At 47.9% G+C, this 21,270-nt stretch overlaps 8 protein-coding genes across 8 annotated transcripts; 4 read left to right on the top strand and 4 right to left on the bottom strand.

Moving 5' to 3' along the window:
* Positions 1-17: 17 nt before the first annotated feature.
* Positions 18-842, top strand: LOC310892706 (histone H2B 8). Its single transcript, XM_083820861.1, has one exon. The coding sequence runs from the start codon at positions 67-69 to the stop codon at positions 445-447; it is 381 nt and encodes a 126-aa protein (XP_083676987.1). The 5' UTR covers positions 18-66; the 3' UTR covers positions 448-842.
* A 706-nt stretch (positions 843-1,548) lies between these two features.
* Positions 1,549-2,053, top strand: LOC310892705 (histone H3.2). The gene has a single exon (XM_083820860.1). It carries the CDS (start codon positions 1,586-1,588, stop codon positions 1,994-1,996), a length of 411 nt encoding a protein of 136 aa, XP_083676986.1. The 5' UTR covers positions 1,549-1,585; the 3' UTR covers positions 1,997-2,053.
* Positions 2,054-11,192: 9,139 nt separating this feature from the next.
* On the top strand, positions 11,193-11,572 carry LOC310891789 (histone H4). Its single transcript, XM_083819442.1, has one exon. The coding sequence runs from the start codon at positions 11,222-11,224 to the stop codon at positions 11,531-11,533; it is 312 nt and encodes a 103-aa protein (XP_083675568.1). The 5' UTR covers positions 11,193-11,221; the 3' UTR covers positions 11,534-11,572.
* A 236-nt stretch (positions 11,573-11,808) lies between these two features.
* On the bottom strand, positions 11,809-12,295 carry LOC310891773 (histone H2B 7). The gene has a single exon (XM_083819440.1). The coding sequence runs from the start codon at positions 12,227-12,229 to the stop codon at positions 11,849-11,851; it is 381 nt and encodes a 126-aa protein (XP_083675566.1). The 5' UTR covers positions 12,230-12,295; the 3' UTR covers positions 11,809-11,848.
* Positions 12,296-12,705: 410 nt separating this feature from the next.
* LOC310891779 (histone H4) lies at positions 12,706-13,100 on the bottom strand. The gene has a single exon (XM_083819441.1). The coding sequence runs from the start codon at positions 13,067-13,069 to the stop codon at positions 12,758-12,760; it is 312 nt and encodes a 103-aa protein (XP_083675567.1). The 5' UTR covers positions 13,070-13,100; the 3' UTR covers positions 12,706-12,757.
* Positions 13,101-14,479: 1,379 nt separating this feature from the next.
* LOC310893915 (histone H2A.J) lies at positions 14,480-17,886 on the bottom strand. Its single transcript, XM_083823415.1, has one exon. It carries the CDS (start codon positions 17,800-17,802, stop codon positions 17,413-17,415), a length of 390 nt encoding a protein of 129 aa, XP_083679541.1. The 5' UTR covers positions 17,803-17,886; the 3' UTR covers positions 14,480-17,412.
* On the bottom strand, positions 14,480-20,560 carry LOC310893904 (histone H1.01-like). Its single transcript, XM_083823407.1, has 2 exons — positions 19,024-20,560; positions 14,480-16,201 (listed from the first exon to the last, which is right to left on the bottom strand). The coding sequence occupies exon 1, from the start codon at positions 20,521-20,523 to the stop codon at positions 19,864-19,866; it is 660 nt and encodes a 219-aa protein (XP_083679533.1). The 5' UTR covers positions 20,524-20,560; the 3' UTR covers positions 14,480-16,201; positions 19,024-19,863.
* LOC310893920 (histone H2B 7-like) lies at positions 18,099-18,561 on the top strand. The gene has a single exon (XM_083823432.1). The coding sequence runs from the start codon at positions 18,134-18,136 to the stop codon at positions 18,512-18,514; it is 381 nt and encodes a 126-aa protein (XP_083679558.1). The 5' UTR covers positions 18,099-18,133; the 3' UTR covers positions 18,515-18,561.
* Positions 20,561-21,270: the final 710 nt, after the last annotated feature.

The following is a 21,270-nucleotide window of genomic DNA, read 5'->3' as shown; positions in this document are numbered from 1 at the left end:
TAGAGGCGCCGCCGCTATCGTATTTACGTCGTTCCTGCGGTAGACAGGTAGTGACAGACCCGTGAAATGCCGGAACCAGCCAAGTCCGCGCCCGCGCCCAAGAAGGGCTCCAAGAAAGCCGTCACCAAGACGCAGAAGAAGGGTGACAAGAAGCGTAGAAAGACAAGGAAGGAGAGCTACTCCATCTACGTGTACAAGGTGCTGAAGCAGGTGCACCCCGACACGGGCATCTCGTCCAAGGCCATGGGCATCATGAACTCCTTCGTCAACGACATCTTCGAGCGCATCGCCGGCGAGGCGTCGCGTCTGGCGCACTACAACAAGCGCTCGACCATCACCTCGCGGGAGATCCAGACGGCCGTGCGGCTCCTGCTGCCCGGCGAGCTGGCCAAGCACGCCGTCTCCGAGGGCACCAAGGCAGTCACCAAGTACACCAGCTCCAAGTAGAGCGCCGCGGATCCTGTTTTTAACCCAAAGGCTCTTTTCAGAGCCACCCACGTTTTCAGTAAAAGAGTGGTTCACACTTGCTCGTTTCGGTGAGTGGCACTGCTATTTGGTATTAACTTTGCTTTCCAGATTAGGATGTTCTGATTAATAGGGGAAAAAAAATACGCTTTGCGTGTGAGGAAAATAGATTTCTAGTGGTTGTGTTGTACGTGACATAACTGGGCTCTTGAAAGGGTAGATCCATAAAGATAACATCATACTGAAAAGTTCTAAACTATTAAATTTTCCTCCTGTCTTCTCATTAAGGTATTTATCTCAACTCTGGATTTTGGTAATTATAGAAATACACACGGTAGTCTCTGTCCCTCCGGTATGAAAAACCATTTCTAATAAAATGCCGCCGTCCCCTTTAAACATCAGCTGCTCTTCCCAGGCGACTTGGCCGAACGCCACCGAGCGGGTTGTTTACTTAGGGTACTCCACGGGGATTACGCCGCGTTTGCGCGACCTTCGGCAAGGCAACGCTGTTTCATGGGGGTTGTCGCGCCACGGAGAGATGAAGATACAAAACGCAGAGAAAAAAAGTATCATTTTAACGAGCCTCGGGGATACCCCAAGTGCGTGGCGGATCGTTTTCCCGTCTCTATAATAAAATAAAATAAAAATGCTGGAGAACAAAGGGGACCATCATCGCTTGAAATTAAATGGGAACGATAGAAGTGAAAAAAGGGCTTCGCCTGAGGAAAGCAACCACGAGAGCGAGCGCTGTATCGAAGTGGGGCTCGCGCAGGATGCGTCGGGGGAGCTCAACGCGGGGGCTGGGATCCGGGCTGCGCGGGGCGGAGGCGGCGATGACCGCGGCTGTCGCGCTGCCCGGGGTGAACGGGACGCGGGGTGAGGGGCGGCCGGGGCCGGGCCGCGGGGGGCGAGAGCCGGGGCCGCGCGGGGGGGCTGCGGGCGGGCAGCGGCCGTTACCTCCCCCCGCAGCGCGGGATTTTCAAACGCCCGCCGCAGACCAATGGAATCTGCGCCGTCCCGCCAGCCAATCACAGCGCGGACGGGTCTATAAATAGCGGGTCCCGCAGCCGCTTTCTCCAAAGCTCCTTGTCCTTCAGTGCCGGGAGGCTGCTCCGGGGAGATGGCGCGCACGAAGCAGACGGCGCGTAAGTCGACGGGCGGGAAGGCGCCCCGCAAGCAGCTGGCCACCAAGGCGGCCCGCAAGAGCGCGCCGGCCACGGGCGGCGTGAAGAAGCCGCACCGCTACCGGCCCGGCACGGTGGCGCTGCGCGAGATCCGGCGCTACCAGAAGTCGACGGAGCTGCTGATCCGCAAGCTGCCCTTCCAGCGGCTGGTGCGCGAGATCGCGCAGGACTTCAAGACCGACCTGCGCTTCCAGAGCTCGGCCGTGATGGCGCTGCAGGAGGCGAGCGAGGCCTACCTGGTGGGGCTCTTCGAGGACACCAACCTGTGCGCCATCCACGCCAAGCGCGTCACCATCATGCCCAAGGACATCCAGCTCGCCCGCCGCATCCGCGGGGAGCGTGCTTAAGCTTCTAGCAAAAGGATCTTTGACTATCGAAAACCCAAAGGCTCTTTTAAGAGCCACCACATGACCATTAAAAAGAGCTGTAAACTCTTACTCTTGTATAGTAGAAGATGTGCTTTCCTGCATTTTTGGTAAGTGCCAAACAACATAAAACACGTTTTTTCTGTGTTGAGGACACTAAACTGCTATAGATGAATTCTTGCTGTGGTAGTTACTCGATAAATTTCCATTGATAAGGAATGCTTCTTTTCATAGACTTTATCAGTCAAGTTGCTTTTGAACAATTAATGAAGAAGTTCTTTTCGCGGGCTTTCACAGGCTGAAAGTGAAACTAGTTTTTTTTTCTTTACTGTCTGCTCTTAGAAGCAATCAGGGATGCACTAATGCAACTTTGTATTTACAGCTTTTTTTTGTTTGTTTTGTTAGTAACAATGTGTTATGAGGCTAGTAAATTGCAAACACACCTTGTTACACAGCAAGTAGTACCTTCTGGTAGTACCACTAACAGTTATTCTGGTAGTAGCAAGAGTGTTTCATTTTCCAAATGCTTTTTCTCTTTAGATCTCTTATTTTTGAAGCAGCAACGTTTCCTTTCCACCCTTTAATGATGGGTGTTCTGTCAGTAATTTTCTCAGTTCTTTATCACTCGCGGTCTGAATGTGCCTATCATGAGCGACATCGGTCTTCTCAGGACATAATACTTTTTTTTTCTCCCTGAGATAAATGTAATGTTTCCCTGCAGAGCTGGGTGAAGGGCAGTGGGAATGTAGGGTGGGTAACTTTGAAAAACGTTACCCCTGTTTTGGGTAATGTTTCCAAATGTTACCCAAAATTTTTAGAGAATGTCTTCTCTGAGACGCACTTGAGGCATCCTTCGTGATTCTGGGTCTGAATGCTTAGGGATGTGTATCTGGATCAATTTTTTCCTGGGAATGTTTAGGTTCCCCCCAAATATTTGCTGCACTCAGCGCACAAAGTATTTTTCCCATGGAATATTAATGATTCATAACTTGATATCGTGTCCAGAATATCATTAAATGCAGACTCTTACCCACCTGTTGTATTCAGTGGCTCTTGTAGACCTTCCAGGAAAATATTTCTCCCTGACTGTTGTGCTCACCTGCACAAACCCTTGCCCTCCTACTCAATAGATTTGGACTCAGCACCCAAAAAATTATTGCCAGAACTCCTTCTGGATTTCCATGGTGTTTTATTTCTTTTTCAATGCAGTAGGCCTTTTATGCAATTCAGAGAGCTTTCTCCTCCATTCATGCAGGAAATCAAGTCTCGGTTTTGCAATGCTGTGCTCGAGCAGCTGTATCTGTAAGAAGCAGTTGGATTGAGTTCAATTCAGCTTTCACTTAAGCGGATAAACAAGAAAGCAGGGAGGATTGCTTAGAGGAAATAAATATTTTCCAAAGCCTCATACATAAGATTTCTAGGCTCTTTTTATTTATTGCTAGCTGCTGATATGTTTCTTCTCAGGAAAGATTCCTTTCTCTGTTTCAGGAACTTGGACTCTGCAGCAAAATCTGACCAATCAAATTCCTTGATGCACCATTTTGTTTCCCTTGCCTTTTTCTTGCTTTCAGCCATTTTCTAGTACTCACTCTTGGCACACTAAAGCAAGCCGGGGGTGGGGGGGGGGGGGAGGTTGGGGTGGAAGGAATCTCAGAAGACTGCTTTGGGAAGTAAGATAATCAGTGGTTTTTATTGATTTCCCTCTCCTGCCCTTACTTTATGGCATAAGACTTGTCTTTTTTGGAATGTATTTTTGCAGTAGATAATTTCTGACGTGATTGTAGAAATGAGTTTTAGTGAAATACAATTCATTTCCTGTTGCTGCCTGTTATACCAAGAGAAGGGATCTATTTACCTAACTCTGTCTGTCAAAATATATTTAGCATTAAACTTAGTGATAAGATTAAACTGTGTCAACTAATGCCCATTTTTACTATGTAATGGGTATTGAGTATCTTATGTAAGTCAGCAGTGAAAATAGCAATTTGGGCAAAAATGCTGAATCTTTTTTGCATGCTCAAAAAATAAACAATTTTGAGAAGACAAGGAGGCAGGCTTTATTGATTTTAAGTTTTATCAGTTTTGTTCTATTTTTTTAAAGTCTATGGACTTTTAATAAATACAGGATTATTTTCTCTCCCATTGTGAGAGTGACCTGTATAAATGATGATAAACAATAACACACAATCTGTTGAGAGGGAAGTAAAAGTGAAAGGGTTTGCAGGAAAGGTGAGCTCATGTGAACTCTGAGTTGTAATGCTGGGTCCTGAAGAAGTTTTGCGATTAAACCTTAGAAAGGCAATAATAATCTGTCATAGCTTGTCCCAGAGGATGAGACCAGCAATGAATTTTGATGTCAGTTGCAGGTGGTTGTAGTGGTGATATGGGGAGCCACGGTGGACTGACTGTAGCTTATGAAATAGGCTTTGCTCTTCCCTCCTTACATAACTGATAATTTCTGTCTGGAATCCTGTGAGTTTGCATATGATGTTAAATCATTTAACTGTGAGAGAGCAACCACAAAATAACAAATCAGATCTAGGTAGAAGAGAGGTTCCTTTCATAATATATGAATAAGATCTAGTAACAGGAATATTTAGGTGTTTTGACCAGAGATACATTAGTTTAGGGACTGATAGATTTCTATATCTGAATATCAGTTAAATCTGATACATAATAAATCCGGTAAGAAGTTTGCCTTCAAACACAGCAGCAACATAAAACAACAGAATTTGCTATAGGTTGTTTTTGACTTAGCATTTGCATGGTACCAAGTCACACACAGGTAACTTAATGCTAAGATTTCCTGAATTGAAGGGAACTTTTCCGTGAGTTTTTTAGGAGAGGGTTGAACCTAACAAATGCTGCCAGGTAGAAGCTGGCTGTGTGCAGAGGACTGGCTTGCAAACTGCTGCTGCTTTGCATTCTGACTGTTGGTTAACATGTAAAGTGCTTTTGCATGCGGCTTTAATTGCTCAGTGAGATATATGACTGAGACTGTTTCTGGTTGCTCTTCCATCCACCGTGAGTGATCCACAACTTTTTATTGGCACGGTTTGGATCAAATCGTTGCTTGGATGAATCAGTCCAATGGTTAAGATAAACCATAACCACTGGGATTCTGGTGAAATTAGTCCTCATTTATCAGAAATGTATAGAAGAAGAACTGATCAAAATATCTTTCCCAAACCAAAATACATGAATCAGCTCTACCTCAGGCATTTATTAGTTCAGAAAAAGATCTAAGCAAAAGCTTTATCCATATGAAAAAATGAGATAAAGCTTTCATTTGCATTGACCATTGTAATGTAAAATCTATGTGGAGGTTGTATGGTTGTGTTCCTGCAAGCCAGTAGGGGAAGATAAAGCCTTTTTTGAGCTTTTTAAAGCTCATATTCTCTTCATTTGCAAATCCCTCTTAAGGGCTTCCTCACATAAATGGGTCACTTTTTTGTTTCCAGTCTTCAGTAACTACGAACAGTGAAGCCTGAATATGAGCTCTGCCACCCTGGGCTGTTCTGCCTTGCTGCATTTTCTGCCCTCTCTTCTCTCTGCCTTTAAAGTTACGTTGTCTCTTCAGCTCAGCATAAGCATATTCAGTGTTGTAGATGCACAAATGTTGAGGCACAGAGCAAACACTTGCTGTATTTCCATATTATTCATACATTAAACTCAAGGAAGCACTTTTTCCCAGTTCCTAGGAAGCCATAGTAAAATGAGAAGCTGTTACTGAAGGCATAATGACTAATAATAAAAAGAAAACCTACTGTGGAACACAGTATATAAATCAATGCAATAAAAAACATTTGATTGGAACAGCTGGAAGCTGAGAACTATAAGCTTAATGTGATAATTTGGCTTTGAAACCCAAGTTCTTCTAACTATCGAATAGTTCTATTAGCGTTTTGAAACTATATGAAAAATAGACACTGCCCTGGAAGTTCTAAAATTAGGTCTAACAAGCATTTCTGCGCTTTTCAAAATGTTAGGACAATATACCACAGTACAAACACAAATAACTGTGCTTGCAAGCAGTACCCTTTAGAACCCTCTTAGTAATGTGAAAGTTAGGAGATGAGACATTTCTTGCCTCTTTAATCTCCTTTATCCAGGCGCAGCTGTTGCTCCTAGGACTGCACTGTGGCAGAGTCCTTAAGCACCCCTCTACCAGTGTGAGAGAAAACTCTCGACTTCTGTGCAGAAATGTCTTGGGTGATGTTGCAGGGTTAGGATGCAGCACTGCTACATGGGGTGCACTCCACCCACTTCACCATTCAGCAGCTGCTGAGCTTTGGAGCTTTATGTTTTCTTGGGAAAAGCAGTGGCCTTCAGAACTCCTGTGAGTACTGACACAGCATTAATAGCTGAAATAGATGTGAAAGAATTCACATTTGCTTAGAGATGTAAAAAAATACATATTCCAAGAACTCTGGAAATAGCGTGTGTGCTAGCACCAGATTGAGCAGAAAAGTAGCTATAAGCACAGAAGTAGTCAATTGCACCTATACAGTAGATAATCAAGATCCCAAAATATCTGCTTGTAGTTTCTCTGGGACATCCAGGCTGCTAGAAAAAAGCACAGCATAAAACAAGGGATGGACTATAAAGCAATTGAGAGAAGATGACAGGAAGATAACAATCAGTCTCGGAGCAATAAGGCTTTCAGCTGTTGGTCAGTGAGTGAATTTTAACGGGTTTATGTGGCAGAAAGAGAAAATAACAGACTATCGGGTAGCTTTTCAGCTGCACAAGAGGTGCACTCAGACACCAGCCCTGCTGCAGTGAGCTCAAGACCTGCCCCTCCTGGGACCCGTTGAGGGCACATCGCTAGCATTCCTGGTCCTGCCTGTCCCTGCAAGCAAGCCTGCCCTGCCCATTTGGAAACTTGCTTGGTGTTTGGAGTGTCTGTGTGTTTTAGGGTGTGTGAGTGAGATCACTTGTTTTAAAATAAGATTGCCTTCCCTTCCTTGTATGTTCTTGCACTGTTTTGCAACAACACATCAGTATTGGGTGCTTTTCCTTCCCTTTTTTTCCCTCTTCTCATAACACTGTTTAATAATTAATAACAGATGTAGAACTATCCATCACCATGCAGTGACTGCATAGGGCTTCAGTTCCAGAACTGTCTTGGAGACTGTTGTACACCCACGAACTGTGTCAAGTTGCTAGCATGGAACCAGAGGGTATTAAAGAATGTGTTTGTCTTGGCCTGATCACCCCATGTTTATACGTCAGCAATGATGGTACCAAGCTGTGCTAAGTCCTCTGTGCTAAACACGCTGATGCACGTGTGGAGATAAAGTACAGTCAAAATGTTCACAAAGCTGTTCGTCTGCTGTATATCCTCTTCAACTGCTTTCTTTACTTGCTTATCCTGATCCATCACTCTACATCTCTGAAGACCGTTCTGACATTTCTTTGCATACCTGCCCTATTCTGAATATTTGAGATGGTTACAGACATCTTCTCTGCATTTTTTTCACGTTATCCCAAGCACACTGATCCAGCAAAGCTATTAAAAATTCTGGCCTGCAATAGCTTCAATCTGTGAGGCCACTAGGGAGGTCGTTCCAGAGGACATGAGAGAGAATTTTCAGTGTTCAAATTTTAAACAAAAAATGTAGTCCCAAGGTGTGCTGCCACAGGGATGCAGAGCGTAAGACAGTATAAGAAGTACGATGAAATACAGAAGGATTTTTTCAGTGCAACAGCCATTCAGGAAGGGCCACTAATCAAGTGCAAGCCTTTCAGTGCATTTCAGACACCAGTGCAATAAGTTGAGTGCTGAATATTTTTAGAATGAATTCAGACTACTGCTACTTTGTGAGAAGATAAGATTCACAGTGTACATATGAAATGACACATGGTATTTGAGAATTTCTATTTACTTTGCTCAAGTCAACCAACTCAGTGTTAAAATCATTGTCACACCAAGATTAAAGGACTTCTGAGCAAAGAACAATGCTATCCACAATTTGAGTTATATATATATTGTATGAAACATTTAAGAAATATATATATTTTTTTACTTTCCCCTAATCAACATATGCTGCTTGCTGAAATCAGATGCTATTTTTCTTCATCATGCAAGTTTTTATCTATTCATCAGCTCTTCTGAGTGGGACACAGAATTTTTTTTCTGTTTATAATGAAATGAAAAGCCACAATTCCAGAAAAGAAATTATGCTCATTTACCTGGATTTAGACCTTTCCAGTTTCAGTGATGATACAGGTACCAAAGAAAACGATTCGGATATCACTGTTTTATTATCTGAGGGTACTTTGATAATCTCAATACAGGACAATACAGTACAGAAATTTCAGTAGACAAAGTATCACCACAACTGTGCATGGAACACCTGACCTTTTTAACAGTCAGCATTACTGTAAGGCCAAGTCTTGCTGTTTCACTGGTTGTTTAGACAGATGAGTGCAGTTTGTGATGGCTTAGTTGCAAAGCAAGTGCAGCCTTCATAGAAATAAAATGAACAGCCAGCTTAATGCGAAGTAGTCAATACTGATTACATGCTGTAAGGACATAATACACATATTATACATTTTTAGATATCTGTAACTTCTGGAATATTTATTCTTTGCCCAAATAGAAAGTTCTTAAGGATACAAAATTTCTGAGGCTGGATGGTCCTGGAAAAAATGGCATGGAGGCCACAGAAGAGAAATTTGAGAATACATTGCATTTTGAGGCCTACAGCACTTCCAGTTTCTGGTACCTTGCATTCTGAAGACACACACACACACCTTTTCTTTCTCTCTTTCTCACTTTTTCTTTCTCTGATTCTTATATTCTTTTAAAGTGCATTATAAGTAATATTTAATGGTTACTGTAAAGTAACTGGTAAAGTGGACCTCACCCAGCTTCCCCGAGACCCTCATGGAGCTCCTTTAGGTGTTTGCTGTTGCAGGGGAGATCATTTTGAATCCTGTCTCCTCCCTGGAATAAATTTCCATAATTGCTTCATGTGTCCATTGCTCCTATAGATGTGTTCTTCATAGTGTTCTGACTTGGGTTGTGCAGTTGCTGTTGGTTTTGCTTGGTAAATATCAGAGGCTTATGCAGTGTTTTACTGTCTGACCTGATGCTGACTCCAATGTGTGAAAGAATCTATCCCTTCATGTTAAGATTCATCATTTTAAATGTGGGAATCAAATAGAAAGCTGACTGGTGATGTTTCTAAGGTGACAACTAAGCTGGAAAGCCAACGGGACCTTATATCAAGAAAAGAATTTCAAAAGGTTTATGACATTTCCCTGAAGGCTGTAGTCACAATTCCTAGTCAGACATTTGTCTAAATGATAACATTGATTACACCAATGGCTTTACACAATTTCAGAAAAGGCGTTTGAAGTGTCTTGAACCAGATTGTGTCTGGTGAGACAAGAAATGGAAAAAGAATAAAAGCTAACAACAAAGATATAAAAAAACAACAAAATCAAACAAACAAATGCACACACTGCTTTTTGTCTCTGTGTTTAGAAAAGGTAAAAGAGAGTGAGAGAAATTTTTTTCTTCTTTCTCCCTTCTGGCACCTGTGCCTAGTTCATTTTTCTGGGAATGCAGAAGGAGTGGGAATGGGAAAGAAACAGATGAACTTGTTAGCACAGAAATGTGGGACCTATTATGATTAATAAATAAGAAAGATTCAGGATCATGTGGTTTCCACTGAACATTTCCCCTGTTTTCCAAATAATAACATTAAATGGTGATCATGAAAGAAGTCTCAAAATATGAAGAATGGATGCCAATTATAATGAAAAATAAACAGATGACACAAAAACAAAATGCACACACAAATTTATTTTTTCACACTTTTTGAAAACTTATATCTATTTATTTTGTTATTGCTCTTTTAAATCACTAAAATATTTACTAGTGCTGTAGTAAAAATTTTTGAAAATCTGTGCTGCTAAAAGACAAAAAAGAAAACCCCACCTATGCCCAAAACACTTCCCTTGCCCCACACAAGTGTGTTTAATCTCAGTGGAAATTAGATGAATGTTTTCTGTGTCAGGAAGTAAAGTGTACTAGTTTGTATAAATCTGCCCTAACCCATAAAAGTAAAATTAGAACAGAGTCCTGTAGTTTGTTGTTAACCATTAAAAAAATAAGTTGCTTTACTATTTTAATTGACATATATTTAACAAGGAGATAAAGCAAGGATTAGAGCAAGGCTATTATAAATACTCTTTGTTTTCCCTTAAATATTAAAGGGCCTCACAAGCACGGGTCTCCTGCTTCCCAGCAGAGCTCGTCCCAGCCATGACGGCTTGACTATTTCCTTATGTTGTTTCCCTTCTCTGGCAGAATCCTTCAGGCTATCACCTTTACTCGCAATGGTTCCATACAGGATAAGGCATGACAAACGTGTATGTGCGTGTGTGCGCGCTGGTGAACCTAAGGTGTTCTCATCCACATGAAGGAAATGCTACGGAACATTTTAAAAGGAAAAAGCTATTTCATGAGGGTTAAGCAGTTCCGTCCCACCAAGCACGACACGGTGATAGGAAGAAGCTGGAGGTCGGATAGGGAAAGGCAGGCAGAGATTATTTCGCTCTGCCTGAGAAAGGCCTCCAGCAGCCGGGCACGGATTTGTGTGTTTCAAAAGTATCGCCCGGGGCGCCCAACGCAGAACGGAACCGGGGTGGGCGGGCGGGGGACGAGGGCGGGGCGGCGGCGCCGCGCAGGGCCCGGGATTGGCCGGATTTTGCCGCAGACCCTCGGGCAGGGCCGGGCCGCGCCGGGGAGCCCCGGGGCTGCTGCGGACCCGACCCCGCGCAGGGGCGCGGCCGGGACCGGCAGGGACCGAGCCCGAGAGGAGCCCGAGCGGGGGCAGCGCGCGGGGAGCGCCGGGCGGCAGCCCCCGAGCGGGCGAGGCCGCGGCTGAGGGCGCGACACGGGGCGGGCGGCGCCGGGGCACAAAGCGGCCGAACGCCCGGCTCGGCTGCCGGCCCGCGGGAGGGGAGCGGGGGGAGCGGAGAGGAGAGGGGCGAGGGAGGGAGGGAGGGAGGGAGGGAGGGAGGGAGGGAGGGAGGGAGGGAGGGAGGGAGGGAGGGAGGGAGGGCGGAGCCTGCGGGCCTGCCCCGCCCCCTCGGCGCCCGCCGCAGTTCTCAACCAGGTCGGACCCCGCCACTTATACCGCGGCCCGGCGGGGCTGGCGGCGCGCAGTGCGGTGTGCAGGCGGTGCGAGCATGTCTGGGAGAGGCAAGGGCGGGAAGGGGCTCGGCAAGGGGGGCGCCAAGCGGCACCGCAAGGTGCTGCGCGACAACATCCAGGGCATCACCAAGCCGGCCATCCGGCGCCTGGCGCGGCGCGGCGGCGTCAAGCGCATCTCGGGGCTCATCTACGAGGAGACGCGCGGCGTGCTCAAGGTGTTCCTGGAGAACGTGATCCGCGACGCCGTCACCTACACCGAGCACGCCAAGCGCAAGACGGTCACGGCCATGGACGTGGTCTACGCCCTCAAGCGCCAGGGACGCACCCTCTACGGCTTCGGCGGCTAAACTCTCTTGTCACACCATATACTGTTAAATACAAAGGCTCTTTTCAGAGCCACCCACGAAATTCACAACGAGAGCTGGTAATTACTAATAAATAGTGGTTACATAATATCATGACATCTTCTGCAAGTTACCCGGACTTAATATCCGAGTTCATTACTTCAGTTATTTTTAATTATAGCATTTACAAGGAAACTTCGGGGGAGACAACTCTGAAAAAGAGCCATATATCTTTTTCAGTTTATTTGTAATTACAGCTCTTTATAAGAAAATTTGGGGTGGCTCTTAAAAGAGCCGTTTGGTTTGGTTTAAACCGATTTACTTGGAGCTGGTGTACTTGGTGACCGCCTTGGTGCCCTCGGAGACGGCGTGCTTGGCCAGCTCGCCAGGCAGCAGGAGCCGCACGGCCGTCTGGATCTCCCGCGAGGTGATGGTCGCGCGCTTGTTGTAGTGCGCCAGGCGTGACGCCTCGCCGGCGATGCGCTCGAAGATGTCGTTGACGAAAGAATTCATGATACTCATGGCTTTAGATGAGATGCCCGTGTCGGGGTGCACCTGCTTCAGCACCTTGTACACGTAGATCGAGTAGCTCTCCTTTCGTGCTCTCTTTCTTTTCTTGTCACCCTTCTTCTGGGTCTTGGTGACGGCTTTCTTCGAACCTTTCTTAGGTGCTGGGGCAGATTTCGCCGGCTCAGGCATCTCTCAAACTTTCTTTCCAAGCTCTTCACTGTACCTCAACAACACTGAAAATGGCGCCTGCTCCCCTATTTATAAGGACGTTATGCAAATTAGAGGATTGTAATCGCACAATTCCTATTGGTGCAAAAGAGAGGAACGTAATTAGCAGCACTTCAGATCTGTTGCCATCATGCCTTTTATGACGTGTCCGAAGAACAGAGATTTGTCGTTACAGTGGTGTCAGTAATGTTTTAAGCCAAGTTTATTCAAAAACGTACCGAAATATGTACTGCGTTTTTACTAACGAAATGTAGTATCGGAACTCAGTGTGCACATAGTACGCTACACATTTGAACTGTTGTTTGTGCTTTCTGGGAGTGCTTATAAACACCGTACTTATGTTTGTAAAAGAACTATTATTTCTCGAACGTTATAAGCATAGTGGCTTGCCCTAAATGAAGGCAGTAATTACCAGCTCTCGTTGTGAATTTCGTGGGTGGCTCTGAAAAGAGCCTTTGTATTTAACAGTGTATGGTGTGACAAGAGAGTTTAGCCGCCGAAGCCGTAGAGGGTGCGTCCCTGGCGCTTGAGGGCGTAGACCACGTCCATGGCCGTGACCGTCTTGCGCTTGGCGTGCTCGGTGTAGGTGACGGCGTCGCGGATCACGTTCTCCAGGAACACCTTGAGCACGCCGCGCGTCTCCTCGTAGATGAGCCCCGAGATGCGCTTGACGCCGCCGCGCCGCGCCAGGCGCCGGATGGCCGGCTTGGTGATGCCCTGGATGTTGTCGCGCAGCACCTTGCGGTGCCGCTTGGCGCCCCCCTTGCCGAGCCCCTTCCCGCCCTTGCCTCTCCCAGACATGCTCGCACCGCCTGCACACCGCACTGCGCGCCGCCAGCCCCGCCGGGCCGCGGTATAAGTGGCGGGGTCCGACCTGGTTGAGAACTGCGGCGGGCGCCGAGGGGGCGGGGCAGGCCCGCAGGCTCCGCCCTCCCTCCCTCCCTCCCTCCCTCCCTCCCTCCCTCCCTCCCTCCCTCCCTCCCTCGCCCCTCTCCTCTCCGCTCCCCCCGCTCCCCTCCCGCGGGCCGGCAGCCGAGCCGGGCGTTCGGCCGCTTTGTGCCCCGGCGCCGCCCGCCCCGTGTCGCGCCCTCAGCCGCGGCCTCGCCCGCTCGGGGGCTGCCGCCCGGCGCTCCCCGCGCGCTGCCCCCGCTCGGGCTCCTCTCGGGCTCGGTCCCTGCCGGTCCCGGCCGCGCCCCTGCGCGGGGTCGGGTCCGCAGCAGCCCCGGGGCTCCCCGGCGCGGCCCGGCCCTGCCCGAGGGTCTGCGGCAAAATCCGGCCAATCCCGGGCCCTGCGCGACGACTCCGCCCCGCCCCGCCGCCCGTCCTCGCTTCCGCTCGCCGGGGGCCCAGCGGGGGCCATTTCCGCGGCCGCTCTCCCTTTGTTCGGTGCCAGCGCGGCCGTTCCGCGCCGCCTTCTCCTTCTCGGGGGCTCCGCTCCTGGCAGCCGCTCCCCTCGTCCGCCCAACCCCGGATTTCGGGCCGCGAGCGTTCGGCGCTTCCGTGCCCGCATCCGCAGCTCGGTGCGAGGGGGATCGGGGAGCCAGGCGCTACGCGACGCGGGGACCGGTCGTTGGGGGGCTCGGGTGAGAAATGCGCGACCCTGAGCCTCCTACGGCGCAAATCCGCAACTCGGGCGCGCAGGAGGGTCCTCGTCCCTACCCCCCACCTCCTTTCCTTCCTTCTCACCCCCGCCCCCCCCCGCTGCCCCCGAAATGGGGAATTGCTCGCTAATGCGTGGCTGGAGACAGGAAATGAAAGAAAACTTTATGAACATTACCAGAACATGTCTGAATGGGCACTGAAAAAAAAAGAACGACAACGAAATATATTTCCTTCAACTGACATGGCCAAAAAGTTTGTTGCTTCACATCTCTGCTAATGAACTTCACTGGCAAGTATGCTTCTGAGAATATGTCAGGCTGTATTCAAAAGTAGATGAATTAGCCAAGACTGAAGAGCCTACATATTACAATGTATTTTTAAATCTTATTTTACACTCTGAATAAAACCTTTGATAGTGACACTTGCCATTTTCTTATACTATTAACATTTTGTGCGTGTCCAACCTCTCTACCTCTTAAAATGATTGAATTCCTTTTAAATTTGTACAGATGTTTATATAATTTAATTTCTGAACATAATTTACATCACTTAGGCCACATCTCCATTATATTTCTTGGCCAAATATATTAAATAGGAGGGACAATATGATAGAGATTTTCAAGTTTTAATTTACAGGTATCCAAGAAAGTACAATTTTTTTCTATGATTATTACAACAATTTCAATTTCATTTCAATTCAAACTCACTGTAAATAAAGTGAAAGAATTACCTATCAAATGTATACAACCTGAATTGGTAAAAGCAGCTTTCATTTTGTCACCTCGTGACTGAACAGAAAGAACTCAAGTTATTCACACAGCACCTGGAAGGCATGCCCGTGGTGGACCTGCCAAGCTGCTACCAACAATTACCATTTGGCTGCATGGTGTCTGCTTTGTTCTTTATACCTGAAGTTCTGTGTCTAGACATGTTTCCTGAAGCCGTGGAGTGTCAAAACATTTAAAACCACCACCTGAATACTTAACAAATCCTAAAGGAATTACAGGAAATATTTTCTTCTTTTAGAGTTATAATTTCTTCATAACTCCTAGTGCGGGGTGAATATCCTTGTATCACTTTCTCCTCTAGCATTATAAGCACCGAAACACCAGAAAAATCACCTTCCAAAGTGTTCTGGCAGAACAGTGGTGCAGAGGCTGAGACCAGTAGCTTACAGATTGATTACCGCAACCCCCTTTCCCCAAGGTGTGGAGCATATTTAAAATACTTCGATATCATACTTCCTGGGTAGCTGCCTTGCCTGTAGTGGCCACAGACAGGTGTTTCCCAAGTGTTTCTGTTAGTGGTATTGCCAGCTCTGTCATGGACCAGCAGCTTTTCTTATACAAAAAACACCTGAGGCAGAAAGAAAAAAAGATGTTGCTCAGTAAAGTTTCTAATAAAGTTGCTTTCATTGTGGCTTGGGGAAAGTAAGTGTTACATGGATCAAACATCATCATAAGTAAAAAAAAAAAATAATCACATGAGTGAATTATATATGACTTCAAAGTTACCCTTGATTTTCTTGAAAGCTTAAGTGGCAATTTATATCTGTGTCTATATCTATTACACCTGGAATAATGCAAATTAAAGAGATGTGGGATTTTTTTTTTTTTTAGCATGCCTTTATTCTTAATGTTGAAAATAAAGGTGAAAAAATATGCACAAATCTTTAATTTTGTTTTTAACCTATGCAATTCTAAGGCTTAATATATAGACAGGCATTACTGAGTTACTGATGAATCTAGTTAACCTACATTGTTCGGGGGAGTGTTTTTTTTTTTTTTTTTTCATCCAGCATAATTTGCCTGAAAGCCACTGGTCTTTAATTACTGAAGGCTGGCCAGAACTCTTATCACATAACTCATTTTACCTCAGAATTATCTAACTTATAGGACACGTAGCTTTGGAGCCTCAGTGTGGTGGCAGCACAGGAATCACAACTGGTACAACCACTAGTAGCTAAGAACAAAAATAGGGAATGCTTCGAAGTGGACATAAGTATTACAGAGGGTAAAATTACAGATTTGAGGAGAGCATTGAGAGAAATAGGTAGTGCTTAGAATGAGACTGTAGAGAAAAATGGTGAATTGCTGGTCAGACAAAAAGAAAAATTCTGCGAGCCATAGTGGACTTACCCCTGCATGCAGCAAAGGGCAGGGGCCCTCTCCCATGGTTCCAACTGATTGCCATGTCCAGGACCTCGTTCATGATCTGATCCCACACCTGGGTACAGATGCCTCCAACCCCTGGGCTTTTTATGGCATTGCAATGCTTTAATCCAGCTATCGCAATCCTCAAAACACACAGACACACAAAGAACTCTCTGTTCTAGAGACTCAATATAAAAGAAATGTGCATGTTAGAACACATTTTTTATAGCATTGCAGAACAGAACCATTAAGCACAGATACTGCTACCATGTCAGAGCACTTTTCTGCCCCAGGTATCTCTCCTCCATTCTGTCTCTCTCCACAAATTATTCCCAATATCCCACTTCAGATATGAGAGCCCTACCTAAAGACCATCTCTGCTACAGCTGGGGGGTGTTTGCCTTGCTATAGGTGGTATTTTTCTTCCTCTAGAGCTCTGCTCCTCCTCCTCAGGGGATGGAGGGGACAGACCCGCTGCACAGGTGAGAGCTATGGCCTCACTGCAGTCACGGGCAGCTTCTGGGAACACCTTCACAAGAGGAATCCAGCAGTCTTTCTAATAATCCACATCAGAGAATCCAAAGCGCTTTCGCACTGTGTTCTTGGGTGACATTGGTGCCAGAAAAGTATAGGATTTACTCAAGTAATGCTGCCCACTGTTAACTGATGTAATTTAAAAAGACTTTCACGTCTGAAAATCCTGCTTAAAACAGGAACATATCACTGCCGGTTTCTTCTGAATGAAAAGATTCTATAGTTGGTGATTTACTGCCCAAGTCTGACTCTTTAAGGGTCCAGATCAAAATAAGCTATATCCCCTAAGGCATTCCAAATTCAATACCTAAATAACAAAGTACAGCCACAGTTAAACTTTTTTTTTTTTTTTTAAATAGGCCAAGGGCCTGCTAAGGAAATCTTTCCTCATTGTTAGATATAGTTACATGGAGTCAGGTCATTCACCTATTTTCTTATAATGTACCATAGTGTTTTCCCCACCTTTTAGCTACCTCTCACCCCCCTTAATTTCACAGCATAAGACCGTAACATGCAATTTAGAGGGTCAATAATGTTGAACAGATTGAGTAAAACAAGTACAAGAAAAAAAGCATCTAGTACAAAACTGCAAATATATTCAGCTTTTCTTTGTTGAAAAGGATGAGTTATAGTTAAGTATCTGACATCTTATGTAGGAACCTAAAATTGAGACACTGTTACAGAGCATAGATTTAACTCGATGAAAACAAAGGTAGCATAGAAGAAACTAGAAACCAAAAGCACTATCACAAAGAAGCAACCCAACTCTTTTATGACTGCGTGGGTGGCTCTGAAAAGAGCCTTTGGGTTATATATTATGCTTTCAAAAAATCTAAGCAGCTTCGTTGGCTGAGCTTATTTGCTCTTAGCCTTATGGCTTTCGGTCTTCTTGGGCAGCAGCACGGCCTGGATGTTGGGCAGCACCCCGCCCTGCGCGATGGTGACCTTGCCCAGCAGCTTGTTGAGCTCCTCGTCGTTACGGATGGCCAGCTGCAGGTGGCGGGGGATGATGCGCGTCTTCTTGTTGTCGCGGGCCGCGTTGCCCGCCAGCTCCAGGATCTCGGCCGTCAGGTACTCCAGCACGGCCGCCATGTAGACGGGCGCTCCAGCCCCGACCCGCTCGGCATAGTTACCTTTCCGCAGCAGCCGGTGCACGCGGCCCACGGGGAACTGCAGCCCGGCCCGCGACGAGCGCGACTTGGCCTTAGCCCTGACTTTACCGCCCTGCTTCCCGCGGCCAGACATCGCTCTGCTGTTAGCGCACAGAACCAAGCACCAACCCCGCTACCAAGAGAACGCCGAGACAGCCTCCCCAGCACCTGCGCCCTTGCCTTTTATCCCTTCCCTGGGCGGGATCAGCCCCGGTGATTGGCTGGAACCGGGCACGGCGAGGGGAGCCAATGCGAGACCGGATCGCGCCGCCGCCAATAGACACAAAGGAACGGAGGCGCAACAGGGTCCAATCGCGTGGCACGAGTCAGAGCCGCTGTGTTTGCATAACAGCCCTATAAATGCGGGGCGCCGCAGCCATCTTAGCTGCTGTTCCTGTTCCGTAGGAGAGGAAAGCGCTGTCAAAATGCCTGAGCCGGCCAAGTCCGCGCCCGCGCCCAAGAAGGGCTCCAAGAAAGCCGTCACCAAGACGCAGAAGAAGGGCGACAAGAAGAGAAAGAGAGCCCGCAAGGAGAGCTACTCCATCTACGTGTACAAGGTGCTGAAGCAGGTGCACCCCGACACGGGCATCTCGTCCAAGGCCATGGGCATCATGAACTCCTTCGTCAACGACATCTTCGAGCGCATCGCCGGCGAGGCGTCGCGCCTGGCGCACTACAACAAGCGCTCGACCATCACCTCGCGGGAGATCCAGACGGCCGTGCGGCTCCTGCTGCCCGGCGAGCTGGCCAAGCACGCCGTCTCCGAGGGCACCAAGGCGGTCACCAAGTACACCAGCTCCAAGTAGAGCGCCGCGGATCCTGTTTTTAACCCAAAGGCTCTTTTAAGAGCCACCCACGTTTTCCCTGAAAGAGCTTTAACACAGTAGCGTGTTTCAGTGTTTAATCGGCTTGAAAAATAACAAGACATGAAGATGAAAAAATACTGGTTTCTTAAATCCAATTATAAATGTTTGCACTACATGAAAAGATTAGTCTCTGGAATTATTGGTCAATACCTTTAAGCAGTTTAAGATGTGTTGACAATCACTTCAGAATAAATCTCGTTCCAATAAATGCAAGTAGTACCATTAAATGACTTTCACTTGATGCAGCACACCAGTTGATTACAAATAGAAATTAACACTTAAGAGCTTCATTAACACATCCACTTGGGAAAAAAAAAAAAGACGAATGATATTTTAAAAAAAGCCTTTTTTTTTGTGTGTGTTAGTCTTAGGAGTTCTCCAGGGTTATTTATTTTCTTTCTTTTTGAGAGACAGCAATTAAGCCTGAAGACCAAGAAAAGAGTACAGACCTGAGGCGGGACGGAGGCTTTCGGAGGATGAGGTTTCCGGGGACGCATGGACCGGGAACAAACTCTCGGAGCTGGTGCCGGCCGCGCCCCGCCTGCCCGCAGCAGCGCGGGCTTTTCGAATTCTCCCAGACGACCAATCAGCGGCCGCGGCTCCCCCCCTCAGCCAATCAGAAGAGGCCCGAGGCTGAGCCTCCGCAGCCGCGGGGAGCCCCGCGCCGCTCTGCCCGGGCTGCGGCTCCAGGTCCCCCGGCGCGGCTCGGACAGCTCCCGGCAGAGCCCCTGCGCCCGGGCTGCGGGGAGGACAGGCGGCAGCGCTGCCAGCCTCCCGGCCCGGCAGCTCCCGCTCTAGAAGCGGTGCTGTGAGGTCAGGCAGAAATTAGGAGGCGCCCCGCCGACGGCGCTGCCGAGCGGAAAGGTCATTGCCAAGGACGCGGGGGAGCCGTGCCGACGGCTACGGTCCCTAAAAGGTGCGGCAGGAGCTGCTGTTAGGAACCGCGCTGTGCTGGTTAAAGCACCGAAAGAAACCTGCGCGCCCCACAGCGACACCCGCCCTAACCGGTCCCTTTAACAAAGGCACCCCCTTGCGGTGCTCAAAAAAGCCAGCCTGCAGAAAGATTTTTCCAAGGGATCGCAAACTTTATTTTTCCCAAGTCTCCACGGCCGGAAGCTCGGCGTCCCGTCCTTCCCACAGCCGAACGCTCCGTCCCGCACGGATAACGGCGTGTGGTCAGCACCGCTGCGGGCGCGGAGCACGATGCCCGAGTGTTTCAGCCCTTTTTCGGACAGTAGTGGGTGGCTCTTAAAAGAGCCGTTGGTTTTAAGTATTTCCACTTCAATACTTCACTTTTTGGGCGCCGCCTTCTTCGCCTTGGCTGCTTTCGGCTTGGCCGCCTTGGCCTTGGCAGCTTTGGGTTTAACTGCCTTTGCTTTGGCCGGGCTCTTTGCTGCCGCTGCCTTTTTGGGCTTGGCAGCCTTGGTCGCCTTCTTGGGGCTCTTGGCAGCCTTCTTGGTGGCAGCAGCCGCCGGCTTCTTGGCTTTCTTGGGGCTCTTCTTCACCGCCGGCTTCTTGGGCTTCTTGGCGGCGCTGGCGGGCTTCTTGGCCGCCGGCTTCTTGGGCTTGGCCGCGGCCGCCCGCTTCTTGGGCGCCTTCTCCTTCACCTCGCCGGGCTTCTTGCTGAGGCGGAAGGAGCCGGAGGCGCCGGTGCCCTTGGTCTGCACCAGGGTGCCCTTGCCGACGAGGCTCTTGAGCCCCAGCTTGATGCGGCTGTTGTTCTTCTCCACGTCGTAGCCGCCGGCGGCCAGCGCCTTCTTGAGCGCGGCGAGGGAGAGCCCCTTGCGCTCCTTGGAGGCGGCCACGGCCTTGGTGATCAGCTCGGTGACGCTGGGGCCCGCGGGCTTGCGCGCCTTGGAGCCGCCCGCCGCCTTCTTCGGCTTCTTGCCGGCGGCCTTGGCGGCGGGGGCCGCGACAGCGGGCGCGGCGGCGGGAGCGGTCTCCGACATCGCTGCCGAGACTTCTTCCTAATCAAAAGAAAGTAATTGGGCTACAGTAACCCCGATGCCTGAATTTATAGCGAAGCGGTGATCTGTGATTGGTGCTTTGCAGAGCCCGCCTAACTGTTAGCCAGGAAGAGCTTTTCGTCCTCCGAGTCTGTGTTTCTTCGGAGTTATAAATTCATATTTTTTGAAAAATGCCTGCTGCCAAACCACCCCCGTTTCTTCGGGGAGTAAAGAGAAGAGTGTGAGGTTTCATTCGGGGGAGTTTCTCGCTGTAGACACCCACGATGAGAGAAAAAAGATGCGTTTAACCTCCCGTCCTGCAGCTAGGGAGACCCCGGGGAAGGCGAACTTTTGTTTTTCCTTCTAAATTAAAATAAAACCCCTAGTTAAAAAACCTCCCCCGTAATGCTGGGGTGTTCTTTAGGGGCTTTTCTCCAGATTAGGACAGGTACCGAGGGGGCAGCTTCAATAGTTTTGTCATAAATTGATTTCAAAGAGAAGGAAGTAACACAATTTCATGGCTGAGCTTTGAATATGGATAAAGAATCGGCTCCCTTAACCACATCTTAAACTATTAAGGATACTGTATTTCCACAGATTTTCATGTTTGAGGAAGATAAGAGACCTTCAGACGAATATATATACTACTTAGAAGTGTCTGGAACTTGTCATGGCTCGATGTCTTTTGTGGTGTGCTGTAAATGAATGGCAGGATTTTTCTTTTTTTATTTTTTTTTAATTTTTTTAATT

This window comes from Anser anser, assembly GCF_964211835.1.
Source record: "Anser anser genome assembly, chromosome: 1".
Lineage (NCBI taxonomy): Eukaryota > Metazoa > Chordata > Aves > Anseriformes > Anatidae > Anser > Anser anser.
The sequence above is the reverse complement of the archived record's forward strand: the minus strand, read 5'-3'. Positions and strand labels throughout refer to the sequence as shown.